Consider the following 14,355-nt stretch of genomic DNA (forward strand, 5'->3'; position numbering starts at 1 on the left):
GAAGAAAATACAGGCAATAAGATCTTAAAACATGGGCCTTACGTGATTTTTCTAGATATGTGTCCTTCAGCAAAATTTAACTATTGGAACTGCATCAAAACAAAGTTTCCCCACAACAAAGGAAATCATCAACAAAACAAAAAGACAACCCCCACAATAGCCAAACTGTGGAAAGAGCTGAGATGCCCTTCAACAGATAAATGGATAAAGAGGCTGTGGTTCATACATACAATGGAATAGTACTCAGCCATGAAAAAAGGATAAATGTCCAACTTTTGCATCAACAAGGATGGGAATGGAAAAGATTATGCTGAGTGAAATAAGCCAAGCAGAGAGAGTCAATTATACGGTTTCACTTACTTGTGGAACATAAGGAATAACACGGAAGACATTAGAACAAGGAAAGGAAAAGTGAATTGGGGAAATCAGAGGGGCAGACAAACCATGATAGACTGTGGACTCTGAGAAACAAACTAAGGGGTTTCTTTCGGAGGGGAGAGAGTTGGGGGATGGGTGAGCCTGCAGGTGGGTATTAAGGAGTGTACGTATTGGATGGACCACTATTAATTGCATTAATTGCACATAAACAAATAATCTTGGAAGCATCAAAAACTAATGATGTATTTTATGGTGACTAAAAAAACACAGTAAAAAAACAAGACAACCCACTGAATGGAAAAAGGTATTTGCAAATGATATAGCCAATACCAGGTTAATATCCAAAATAAATGAAGAATTTAATACAACAACTCCAAAAACCCAATTTAAAAATGGGTAAAGGACCTGAATACACATTTTTCCTAAAAAGACATACAGATGGCCCAGACACATGAAAAAATGTTCACCATCACTAACCATCAGAGAAATGCAAATCAAAACCACAATGAGATAACACCTTAACACCTGTCAGGATGGCAACAATAAAAAACACAAGAAACAAGTGTTAGTGAGGATGTGGAGAAAAAAATCATGTACTGCTGGTAGGAATGCAAACCGGTGTAGCCACTGTGGAAATCAGTGTGGAGGTTCCTCACAAAATTAAAAGTAAAATTACCATATGATCCATTATTTCCACTACTGGGTATTTACCCAAAGCAAATGAAAACATTAATTCAAAAAGATACGTGCAACCCTATGTTTACTGCAGTATTATTTACAAGAGCAAGATATGGAAACAACCTAAGCATTTATCCACAGTTACACACACACATACATATACACCCCATAGAGTACTGCTCACCCATAAAAAAGAATGAACTCTCACCATTTGCAAACAACATGGATGAATCTAGAGGGTATTAAACTAAGTGAAATAAGTCAATCAGAGAAAGACAAATACCATACGATTTTACTCATACATAGAATTTAAGAAACAAAACAAAGGAAAAAAGACAAACAAAAACAGGCTTTTAAATTTGGAGAACTGGTGGTTGCCAGAGGGGAGGTAGGTGGGAGGGGAAGAGCATTAGGCATATACTTAGAATGATGAGCACTGAGTAATGTATAGAACTGCTGAACCACTACACTGTACGCCAGAAACTAATATAATACTGTATGTTAATTATACTGGAATTTAAAAAAAACAGAATAAAAGATTAAGCCTCTTCCATAACTAGCACACAATAAATGTTATCTATTTAAGTAAAATTCCCTCATAATTAGGGTGACCATATTATTTATCATGTCAACCAGATGCCCATACTTTCCATACCTTTGCCCAAGACAAATGCTGAACCAGATGAGACATGGGGCAATAGGTAAGCCAGGGCTGTTGGGTTAGCCAATAGATATGGGGACTTTGATTACAATGGACTGTATTAAAACAAGATTAATCTACATCCTATATCTTATCAATACACTGAGCTTAAGAGACAAGGTGCCCCATCTATCTAGATTAGTGCTATAGTAGAGCTTAGCATAGTACCTAGCACAGACTCAGTATTTCCTAAATGGATCAAATTACTCTTTCACCAAAACTAGGAAAGCTTTAAGGAAGTTTTTTCAAACACTGTTTTCAGAAACAGTTGAACAAATTCTAATCTGGAAAGCAAATATACCAAAATAAACTATTTCAATAAATTCACTTTTGTAGATTTAAAAAAATTTTAAGACACTAATTTATTGAAGTTGTATTTTTCATTTAGATACATAGAATATGAGAACTTTTTTTTGTATCTATCATATTCTGAAAGTTCCTCATACTAGAAGTAGTCTCCTAATCATTTTATGAAGCACAACAATTATTAATTAAACCCTAGTAAGACAGAAGAAACGGTGAGATATAAAACAACACAACAGAAAAACTACATTCATAATCAACGCAATCTTGTCCAGTATCAGGCTCTCAGACTCGGTGACAAGACACCCAAACAAAAGTATGAAACAGAAGATTCTCACTCACTGAAAAGGAGTTTTGCACTTACAAAAAGCTAATCTTCAGAGACAATTTTAATGAAACATGCTAAAAAAAATTATTAGCTTTACCTTCATTTCCATATAAGGTGGATCACTTTCCAATTCTGCCTTGTCTTTGGCCAGTTTGGCTTTTTGCTCTTCAATAAACTCATCCAAATTATCAGCCATTTTGCAGATACTGAAAAACAAAACTTGAATCAGCACAGCTATACAATATTTTTAGGATAATTAACAACATGTAGACTTAGCCCACATCAGTATTCAATTTCACTTACCAAACTGAGAAAATCATATAAGCTTGGCCAAAATATGCCAGCTTGCTTCTCTCCCAACCCGCCCCCAAAACCTATGACATACATACTAAATATCTGAAAAGATATAAAAAAGAATATTCACAACTACCATTATCATCTCTTTCTCTCTCCCTCACATTCACACACACACACTTTGATCCATAAGTCAAAAAAACAAAAACAAAAACCTTTTAAAAAAGTGCTTTAATTATTTGGCAGTAATTTCAAACTTAACAAAAGAAGTTACAATAAGAACAGAACAATGTGCTATGGTGAGTACTGTGAAATGTGTAAGTCTGATGATTCAAAGACCTGTACCCCTGGGGCAAATAATACATTATATGTTAATAAAAATAATTCTTTAAAAAAAGAAAAGCACAATGAATCTTGGTATATTCTTTACCTATTTCAAGATTTTTGCACAACTTGCTTTGCTCCTTGTGCACACAAGTTCATTCTCTCTACATAAACAATTTCCTCTAAAATTTTTCAGAGGATGAATTACATACATTTACCCCTAAACACTTATGAGTATATTAAGAATTAGCTTGTTCTTACAGACTTCAATATAATTATCAACTTCAGCAACACTATTTTTTGTATCTAATCCACTATCCGTGTTCCAATTTTGTCAAATGTCCTTTACAGTTTATTTTTCTCTCCCTCCAGCTCAAGATCCAGTCCAGGTCAAGTGCTGCAATTCTTTGTTATGTGTCATTAGCCTCCTTTAATCTGGAACATTTCCACAATCTTCCTTTGTCTCATAATAGTTTGTTTTTTGTTTGTTTGTTTTTTGTTTTAATATGGCCCAACTAACATGAACACTTCAAATAGAACCTCCCCTTTTGGGGTTTGCCTACTGTACCTTTTTAATTGAAATTCAATTTATGCATTCTCAGGTGAAATACTACTTAAGTGGTGATGAGTCCTTTCAAAGTGTCAACAATTAGAGACATGCATGTCCATTTGCCCTTCATTAGTTATATTATTTTTGATTGCCTGGTCTATATGCTGTCTGATTTCTGCATTACTTTCCCTTGTAACTAATATGCAGCCCAAAGGGAGATACATTTAGACCATACAAACACTTCCGCTCAAAATTTCCTGGATGTAGCAACAACTGGTGATTCTTAACTGATCCAATCTTTCAATCAAGAGGGCTACAAAATTCTAATATTCCAATTCTACCACTCCCTGCGTATTTATTTACCAATTGGCACTTATGCTATTCTACAAGCCCTTCCTTCCTCCACATGTCTTTATCAGCTTATTATCAGTATAGACTCATTAATTCCTTTCTTTTTACAGTGAGGTCTGGAACTGTTTTTAAATTCATAAATTTACTCACTTTACTGAACAGTTTCCCTAAGTTTTGGTGAATTCATGGTTGTGTAATTATCACCATAACCACATTTTCTAATGCCTCTATGACCCCAAGAAGTTCCCCTGTGCTGTTTTGTAGTCAGTTCTTACTCCACTCCACTCAGGCAACCACCAATCTGTTTTCTGTCTCTACGGTTTTTGATAAATGCAGAAATATTATGTAATTGATCATATAATATGTAGTCTGACTTCTTTCACTTAAAAATGTTTTTGAGATTCATCCTTATAGTTACATCTATCAGTAAGTAGCAGGAATTTTTATTGCTAAGCAGTATACAATCGTACAGAAATTCCAGTTTACCTATTTACCCATTATGGAACATCTGGATTGTTTCTAACTGAGGGCTATTTATGAATAATGCTGCTATGAACATTTGTGTTCAGGTTTTTGCATGGTCATATGCTTTGAGTTCTGCTAGATATGTACCTAGGAGTGGAATTACTGAGTCATATGTAACATGTTTCACATTTTGAGGAACTGGAGAACTGTTCCTGTAAGTATGACATAGCTGGACCATTTTACATTGCAACGAGCAGTGCATCCTGATCAACCATGGGTTTTTTCAGGCTTTTGAATCTTAGCCATTTCATTTTTGATCCTCAGTCATTGACTATGTAATAGTATCAGATTGTGGTTTTACTCTGCATTACTTTAAAGACTACAATATTGAGCATCTTTTTCTGTGTTTATCTGCCGTTTGTAGATCCATGTATTTAACCACTGGCAAAATGTCTCTTCATATCTTATGCCTATTTTTAAAATTAAATTGCTTTATTATAGGTCTTTATATATAGAAGATACCAGTTCTTTATCAAACATGGTTTGTAAGTATTTTTTCTCAGTGTATGGTTTAAGTTTTCTTACTGCCTTCTTTCTTTAATAAGACTTTTTAGAGCAGTTTTAGGCTCAGAGCACAACTGAACATAAGGTACAGATTTTCCATATAACCCTTCACACATGCACAGCCTCCTCCATTATCAATATCCCCCACCCAACTAGTACACTTGTTATCAATGATGAACATACATTAATACATCATTAGCACTCAAAGTTCATAATTTACATTATGGTTTACCTTGGTGTTATCCATTCTATGGTTCATACATAAATATAATAACATTTATCTACTATGGTAGTTTCATACATAATAGCTTCACTGTCCCCCAAACCCTCTGTGTTACACCTATCATTCCTCCCTCTGCTCTGAACCCTGGCAACCACTGATCTTTTTACTGCTTCCATAGTTTTGCCTATTCTGCAGAGTCAAACAGTTGGAATCACACATTACGTAGACTTCACACGGTCTTCTTTCACTTATATGCACCCAAGGTTACTCCATGTCTTTTCATGTCTTTGTAGCTCATTTCTTTTTAGCACTGAATAATATATTGTATGGTTAGCCACTCATGTACTCCAAATTTTTTGTTACTTCCAGATTTTAGCAACTATGAATAAAGCTGCTGTAAACATCTGTGTGATGATGTCTTCTAAAGAGCAAAAGTTTTTAATTTGTATGAAGTCCAATTAATTTAATCAGTAATTCATTCACTTTTCAACAATTCTGAATCATTTGTGCTTTCTGGTGTCCTATGTAGGAAACTTTTCCTAACCCAAAATTGCAGATATTTTCTTCTACCTTTTTAGAAGTTTTCTAGTTTTCTCTTATATTTAAGTCTGATCCATTTCAAGTTAATTTTTGCAAATGGTGCAGTTAAGTCATCAAGGTTTAATTTTTTACACATGGATATAAAATTATTCTAACATTACTTTTTTACACTATTCTTTCCTCATTGAACTTGGAATTTTTTTTAACCTTTTTTTTTTTTTCCAAAAACATGAAACTTAGTGACTAATTAGATGTGTGGCAAGAAAGAAAGAGTCACTGATGACAACAGTTTTAAGTCCTGGAAGCTAAATATGGATAGAATCCTTAACAGGGGGCGCCTGGTGGTCCAGTGGGTCAAAGGCTCTGCCTTAGGCTCAAGTCATGATCTCAGGGAATCAAGCCCCAGATCCAGACTCTCTGCTCAGTAGGGAGCCTGCTTCCCCCTCTCTCTCTGCCTGCTTCTCTGTCTACTTGTGATCGCTGTCTGTCAAATAAATAAATAAAATCTTTAAAAAAAAAAAAAAAAAAATCCTTAACAGGAGTGGGTCACAAGAAGTTTTTTGGCCTGGTTTGGTTTAGATATGTTAAATTGGAGTTAAAAAGATATGCTAATGGAAATTTCCAGCAGATACTTAGAAATTCAAGACACATTCAGGGAAGACCACCACATCCGAAATGTTTAAGAGTTGATTATGTTAAAGTAATAGTTTAAGCTGAAATGAGCACGAACAAGGAAAAAAGAGATGACCCAGAACTAAATGTCAGGCAATGTTCTCTTGAGGGGGTTACAGAAGAAGCTGGAAAAAAATAGAGAGGAATATTTAAAAGAAGGATATAAAGAAAACCAAATCAACATAATTTGGAAGGAAAAGAAGAGATACAAGAAAGAACTAGTCAACAATTTCAAATGTAAGAGAGTTAAAGGGGGGAAAAAAAGCATATACTGAATTTAATACTTAGGAGACAATAACTTGTAAAAATATAGAAAAGCAAGCTTTACCTAAAATTTAAAAAAAATAAAATACTGGGGTGCCTGGGTGACTTAGCTGGTTAAGCCTCTGCCTTCAGTTCAAGTCATGATCCCAGGGTTCTGGGATGGAAAACCCTGCACTGAGCTCCCTGCTGAGTAGACAGCCTGCTTCTCCCTCTCCTTCTGCTGCTCCCTCTGTCTCTGCATACTCCCCTGTTCCCACCCCTTCCCCACTCTTTCTCTGTTTAAATGAATGAATAAAACCTTTAAAAAAAAAAAATGTTGAGGGGCACCTGGTTGCTGCATGGGTTAAATGTCTGCCTTTGGCTCAGGTCATGATCCCAAGGTCCTGGGATAAAGCCTCCTATCAGGCTCTCTGCTCAGTGGGGAGCCTGCTTCTCCCTCTCCCTCTCCCTCTGCCCACCACTTCCTCTGTGCATGCTGTCAAATAAATAAAATCTTGTAAAAAAAAAAAAATGTTGAGGGGCGCCTGGGTGTCTCGGTCGTTAAGCATCTGCCTTCAGCAGAAAGCCTGCTTCTCCCTGCTTTGTTCCCTCTCTCACTGTGTGTCTCTGTCAAATAAATAAATAAAATCTTTTTTAAAAAAAAAATTTAAGAAAAATTTTTTAATTTAAAAAATAAAAAAAAGTGGCATGAGGAAACTTCTGGCAGTGATGGACATGTTCATTTAAAAAAAAGTTGAAATTTATATCAATTAAATAGTACATAATATGAACTTCAGTCTATTATTTACTTCTAAAAAGAACACTGATTTTAAAGATTTTATTTATTTATTTGACAGACAGATCACGAGTAGGCAGAGAGGCAGGCAGAGAGAGAGAGAGGAGGAAGCAGGCTCCCTGCTGAGCAGAGAGCCCGATGCGGGACTCGATCCCAGGACCCTGAGATCATGACCTGAGCCGAAGGCAGCGGCTTAACCCACTGAGCCACCCAGGCGCCCAAGAACCCTGATTTTAAAATATGGTTTTAACAAAATACATTCCAAACCAACAAAAGTTAACATAGTTAAGCCATTTTTAATTTGCTAATTGTGACAAAAGATTTTTCCTAGTAAAAATTCAAAACAGCTCAACAGCGAACAGTAATTTTCATGTTTTAAAAAAAAAATCACTTCTTAAAATCCCCTAATTTCCCTCCTTTATGTCCAATAGAAATAAAATGATAGGATAATACATACTTTGAAACAGAATTTTATACAAAATGTAAGCAGAAATGTCATTATCTAAAAAACAAAAGGTAACAAGCCTCTCACTCTGATTTAAGGTCTCCACATAACACTGGTAATAATTATTACATTAACAGTTCATTTAACTCAAAGTTTGGAAGTTCTCTCTTGAATTTAAAGATACTTAAAATTTCCCTTTAGTCTAAATTTTTTTTTCTTTTCTTTTCTTTTTTAAGTAGGCTTCACACCCAGCATTGGAGCCCAACACAAGGCTTAAACTCATGACCTTGAGATCAAGAACTTGAGCTAAGATCAAGAGTTTGACCCTCAACCAACTGAGCCACCCAGGTGCTTCCCTTTATTTTATTTTATTTTATTTTTTTAAAGATTTTATTTATTTATTTGACAGACAGAGATCACAAGTAGGCAGAGAGGCAGGCAGAGAGAGAGAGAGAAAGAGGGAAGCAGGCTTCCTGCGGAGCAGAGAGCCCGATGCGGGGCTTGATCCCAGGACCCTGAGATCACGACCCGAGCCGAAGGCAGCAGCCCAAACCACTGAGCCACCCAGGCGCCCCATGAGCCACCCAGGTGCTTCCCTTTAATCTAAACCTTTAACATCCATTATAAATTCTAAAATTCATTTTATGTAACCATAGTAATATTTTTAAACAATAGCAGTACGTATACTATATGCCATAACTAAAATATCAAATTCATTAGATATAAGTATACATTTAATCACTTCTAATTTTGTTCTACTATCTGATTAGACTACAGTATCTTTAAATTGAAAAATCAAAGATACTAATAAGCTTTCTTCTGGCAATGCCCTGCAAAGACCACCAGGAACACTACTGTGGTTAAACTTCGGTTTATTTATCATTACATAAAGGAATGAATCCTTGATACTCACCATGGGGAAATCTGGAGTATCTTAACATGGAGGTGTTAGGGGCACCTGGGTGGCTCAGTGGGTTAAAGCCTCTGCCTTCGGCTCAGGTCATGATCCCAGGGTCCTGGGATCGAGCCCCACATCAGGCTCTCTGCTCCGCGGAGAGCCTGCTTCCTCCTCTCTCTCTCTTTGCCTGCCTCTCTGCCTACTTGTGATCTGTCAAATAAATAAATTAAAAAATCTTTAAAAAAAAAAAAAAAACATGGAGGTGTTAGAAAAGACAAATAGGGTTTGCAGCTTGTTAGGTGATTTGGGAACAGAGCTTTGCTGTCAGAAGGTGAGAGTAATTCTATGACTGGACATCTTAAGAAACCTTATCTAAAGCTGTAAACTGGTTAAGAGGCAGCCATCACTCATCAGCTGTGAGATGGGATGCTTGGTTTTCTGTAGCTTGGACAACATTCATGTTTTGTCTGTGTTTGGACAGGATTATGGAGTGGTATTGTTTTTCTCTTGATTATCCCAGACACAGAGCTTTGTCAAATGTTGATGTTCTGTGCAACTGTTTATCTTCAGTGGAAGAACAACAAGCCTAAGCACTAGTGTCAAGCCAGTTTCTAGTAACACCAAGGCCTTGGTGATAGTACAGCCCAGCTTCCAGCTGTCATGACCACTTTTTCCTTTATCACTCCTTCAAGCATATGACAACTTACATAAAACATATTTCAACTACAAAATTATTCAAGATTTAGTGACTCACATAGACTGTGTTGGTAAGTACAGCCTAATAGATTAAGAATATTTATAATTTGAAGATTAAATTATAAGAAAATCAGCTGAAAGAAACCTCAAGGGGATTTTTTATTTTCCTTCACCCTACATTGTAAAAATCATTCACAACTTCTTAACCCACTGAGCCACCCAGGCGCCCCATTCACAACTTCTTTTAAAGTCTTATTATCAAGTTGTTTTTACCCCAGTAGCTATGTACATAGTATACAGATGATAAAGTTCTTAAGAAAACAGTTTAACTGAAAGATCTGGACTTGAAACCCAATTCCATCATTGATTGACTCGTATGTGGCCAACCTCAATATGCTCCTTAACCTCCCTCTTACTTTCCTCATCTGTAAAATGGAAATATCTACTTCAGAGCTGTTATGAAGAAAACACTAAATGGCACATATAAAATGCACGGCACACCTGACACTGAGAAATCAACAAATTAGAGCTGTTTCATTAACTCATTATATTTCAATGGTACTTATATACACCAGTAATTACCTTTTTAAAGAAAGCCTCCAAAATACACTGGAATTTAAATCACCAGTAATTGACACTTGGTTATCATAATCCAAATCAACAAGTTTAGGGGTGCCTGGTTGGCTCATTCGATTAAGCATCTGCCTTCGGCTCAGGTTATGATCCCAGGGTCCTGGGACAGAGCCCTCAGTGTCAGGCTCCCTGCTCAGTGGGGAGTTTGCTTATCCCTCTCCCCATGCCCTTTCAAGCTCCCTGCCCTACTCTGCTGTTTCTCAAATAAACAAACACAATCTTAAAAAAAAAAAAAAAAAAAGTCTAATTCTTAAACTTAGGCCCTTTTTGTTTATCATCTAGATAGACATATAAGCAGACCAAAACATACTCATTGTGTTAAGCCTTGGTGAATCTAAAAAAAAAAAAAAAAAAGACCCAGAAATAATGGGGTATGCCTAATTTTTTCTCCCCATTTCTTCAATCACAAAGAGAAGAGAAAATGTTGCCATTTTCTTCCCTCTTGAGTGAAGTGTAAATTTCCTCCCTTACTCTGGAAGCATAAGAAATAGAAAATACTCCCCCTCTCTTAGGAGGGCAATATTCAGATGCTAAGGAGACAGAAGGTTTAAAATATGAACCCTGCCATCAGATTTAGACAAGATAATACCCCATGTCACAGGGCTACATCTGGCCAGACTTGGGGTTAGGAAATGATGTGAAACACCCATAAAAGATCCAGCAGCAATATAAAGAAAACAATTTGAATATGTCTGGAATTCACAAGAGTCCAAGACAGGAGCTAGGGGTAAGGTTTAGTAGATTTTTAAAATGATCTTTACAGCTATAGGAGAAAATATTCCTTTGAAAAAGAGAAGCTAGAGTGGGAGAACAGGGCTGAGGACAGAAAAGCAGAAAGTGATAACATATGTCCGTGGGATGCAGAGAGGAGCCCACGAAAGTCTTAGAAGAAAGAGAAGGGAGGAGGTGAACCAGAACAATGTTTCTCATTTCCCATCCATCTAGAGATCTTTCCACCAAATGAAAAGTATTTAATCTTTTCTCCTAGCAGATGACATACATCCACAGGATCAATTTGCTTCCATGAGCATACCCAATTCTGACAAATCCTTCTAAATGTTGCTATCAAGTAACTGGCCGGGAGAGAGGAAGGGTGAAGGTTAGGATACAGACAGAGTGAACACAGAAAAGCACAATTAAGGCTTTTAGCAACTTACATCCTTAATGGTGATGAAAAACAGTAGCATAAATTAGCCTTTCACTTATGCAAAATTGCCAGAACACTCGCTCAAACACCTTTGCCTCCCACTCAGTATAGCAGTGGGAACGCAAATCAGAATGTTAAAAGAATAATCTGAAATCTGCTCAAAGTTTGTAATAAATCACACGTGCCTGAGAACTTTGAGTAAAAATGTGCTGAAACCAACCTTTTCAATTTAGCCTATTTAAAGCCATCTGCTCCCTTTCAGAAGGTCATCTGTACGCAGGAGACCTAAAATTTCATCCCCGGGGAGGATTTAACCTATTTAACCACCACAGAGCCCGTGTCCTCCTAGAAAGAATATTCAGAAAAGAAAGCAGCATCTCAATGGTTTTCGTGGGATTCCTTCTTGCTTGTCAACATGTTATACCATTCTTTCATATAAAACAGAACCCCTCTGAGGATATATGGCTTTTTGCAAACCTATATGGGTTGCTATTAGGTTCTTAGCATTTTCCGAGGTGTTTGGAAACTGTTGGTTTGTTTGCCGGAAGTGAAGGTAAACTTTTGAATCCCACTGTCTGAGAGCCAGCTTCCCTCCAGAAATGAGTCCCACTGCTCTCAAGAAATGAGTCCCCCATTTACTGAAAACTGGATCCCAATTCCAGACACCAATCATAAAATGAAGGCAATTAGAAGAGATTCGAGCTTAAGGAAAACAGAGTATTAACAGCACCAACTTCACAGCGCTGTGCTGATTGAATAAATTTCACTTGCAAAAAAAGCAAAGCGTTGAGAACCGCGTCGAGCGGACACTCTATAAACGTTAACCATTACCCAGCACCCAGTAAAGGAAAAGTGCTCCAGAAGGCTTAGCCCAGCAGCGGAGAGCCGGCTGTTGGGGAGGGAAGGCACGAGGGAGCTGTGGGTGGCGGCCCGGTTAAGAAGCGTCAACGCGTCGTCAGGCAACCGGGTCTCCACAGCACCCAAGGCGGCGGTGGCTGCCGGGGCCCCGGAGTCCAAACCGCGTAACTGAGGCACCGTCCCCGAGCCACCAAGCAGCAGCGAAACCCCCGGAACCCACGTCCCCGGCCGAACTGCTGCGAAACCCCGACCAGGATCCTGTATCTGAGATACCGACCTCAACCCTGTAAATCGGGCACCGCCCCTAGCCCGGCATCTGCGAGACCTCACCTAGCAGAGAACCCTCGCCCTCCCAAACCCCGCGAGCCCGGCTCCGCAGCCAGCGTGGCAGCCGTGAGACCTCCGCCTCCGGGGAGCCCCAGCCCCTACCCCTGCCCCTGCTCCCGCCCCGGGGCCGCGAACCCAACCCTGGGACACCACCTCCCCCCGACCACACCCTGCCAGGCCCGCTTCCTATCAGTGGTTGACTTGGCTTACTCGGGAGAGCGGGCTTGCGTTGGGGAAGACGCACAGCGCCCTAGAGAAGCTCTTCGCCGGCAGAACAGAGAGCGATGGCAGCCCAGCACCGGAATACTGTGACAAGCCGAGTAGCCCCGACTCCGCCCCTAAAGCCGAGCCCTCCGCCCGCCCTTCCCCAACGGACGAATGCGACCCCGCCCCCACTAGGCCGGGTGTAAGGTTGCGTAGTCGGGGCGCCCCCTGCCGTCCCGGAGGCCGCAAAGCACGCTCACCGGTTCTCAAGTTAAATCCTGGGAAATTCTTCCCAAGCTAAATCGACTCTAGCTAGCCCCTCCAAACCTTCCAAGCCACAGACGGCGTGGAAAGAATAAAGGGTAGGGGTGGCAGTGAGAGAAAAAGTTTTGGCATACACCTCTCCTGCGTATTTTTCCTCTCCAAGAAGTCTGGTCAACGTTTGTCCTGGGCTTTTATAACTAATTTCAACATATTCGGCTCACTCCAATACAGAGCGGCCATGTGCCACCTCTAGAAAAGAGATCTCTAGCTTCCCAAGAGAGTGGAACTAAGAATACTTTATCCTAAATTACTTTGTAAGAGGGTTTTAAAAACAAATTTTCTTCAAATGTAAGTTAATGTCAAAACTGCAGGAAGGGGTGTAGATTCGCTAATTCTAATGTTTTTATTTTAACTATTTGCCATACACAGTACTATAAGGGGAGGACACAACTCAGAGGAGTGTCCTGAGCTCTGAAGCTTACAGGAGGAAGAAAAAATTCCAAGCAAACAAATACATAAGTACAATGCCATGTAACAGTTATAGAAGCACCTACAGACATTTAAAGACACCTGAAAGGAATCATTATTGGAGAGTGGAGGAAGTCAAGAACGATTTCAAGATAGAGATCACTGAGCTGTGTTTTTAGATTAATTTCAGCTCCCAAGCAAAAAACAAAACAACACAGCCACCAGGGGAGAGTAGTTAAGCAACGATGTCCACATATCCAAAGTTTCAGGGTGATTTAAGATGAAGTTGGAAAGGTGAGCTGTGATGCTACTCTTCCCCTCCCTCCTCCACTCCAGGCCAAAACCAAACAAACAAAAAAACTATTGACCATCTGTGTTGGGTGTCAGGAATAAACAAGGAACACAGAACTGGTTCCTAGGTTTTGGAGCTTAGAATCTAGTGTGGAGTTGGGAGAATGGAGGGGAAGAAAAAAACATCTAAAATAAGGAAATAAGCAAAGTAATTAAAAATTTCACTAACTGTGGGTAGAAAACAAGTTGGTGAGATTAATTTGGACTTGGGGACAGGAAGAGGTATCGCAGAGTTATGCTGAAGATTAAATCGTAAACTAATTTTAAGGATTGAGTACTATTTTTTCCGGAACACTAATAGCTTCTATAGATGTTAACTTTTACAAACACGACAAAAGACACCATCATAGCCTCCCACGAGTTTCCACAGCTTCCTTGGAATGTCAGAAAACTCCCCGCTAGCGAAGCGTAGTGCCAAACCAAGCTACAGAATTTTACGCACGTGTAGTGACTCATCTGGAAGTAAACAAGGATACCACGTTTATCTTCGTCTCAACTAGCGTCCAGAACTACTTATATCTCGAGTTTCTCACAGACATCCTTATTGTTTGGGCTTTTAACAAACATTTAAGATGTCTACATCCACATAAAAACAAGCTTTCTCTCCTCAACACAGCCTAAGGATCTATCCATTTTTAATATGGCGGAGGCCGAG

The 14,355-nt window shown here is 38.8% G+C and overlaps 1 protein-coding gene across 11 annotated transcripts in view; it reads right to left on the bottom strand.

The window, feature by feature from the left end:
- CSPP1 (centrosome and spindle pole associated protein 1) overlaps positions 1 to 14,340 on the bottom strand; it is a 167,972-nt gene extending 153,632 nt beyond the window's left edge. For 8 of the 11 annotated variants that reach the window (XM_059166296.1, XM_059166293.1, XM_059166299.1 and 5 more), the window contains exons 1-2: positions 14,143 to 14,340; positions 2,485 to 2,593 (exon numbers count right to left, since the gene is read on the bottom strand). In XM_059166296.1, the coding sequence (XP_059022279.1) occupies positions 2,485 to 2,593; positions 14,143 to 14,156 (123 nt within the window). In that variant the 5' untranslated portion in view covers positions 14,157 to 14,340. Of the gene's footprint in view, positions 1 to 2,484; positions 2,594 to 8,767; positions 8,945 to 12,623; positions 12,777 to 14,142 lie in introns of those variants that run through there. The other 3 variants (XM_059166290.1, XM_059166291.1, XM_059166294.1) reach the window with 3 other exon arrangements.
- Between the last annotated feature and the right edge of the window lie 15 nt (positions 14,341 to 14,355).

Source organism: Mustela lutreola, chromosome 3, assembly GCF_030435805.1.
Source record: "Mustela lutreola isolate mMusLut2 chromosome 3, mMusLut2.pri, whole genome shotgun sequence".
Classification (NCBI taxonomy): Eukaryota; Metazoa; Chordata; class Mammalia; order Carnivora; family Mustelidae; genus Mustela; species Mustela lutreola.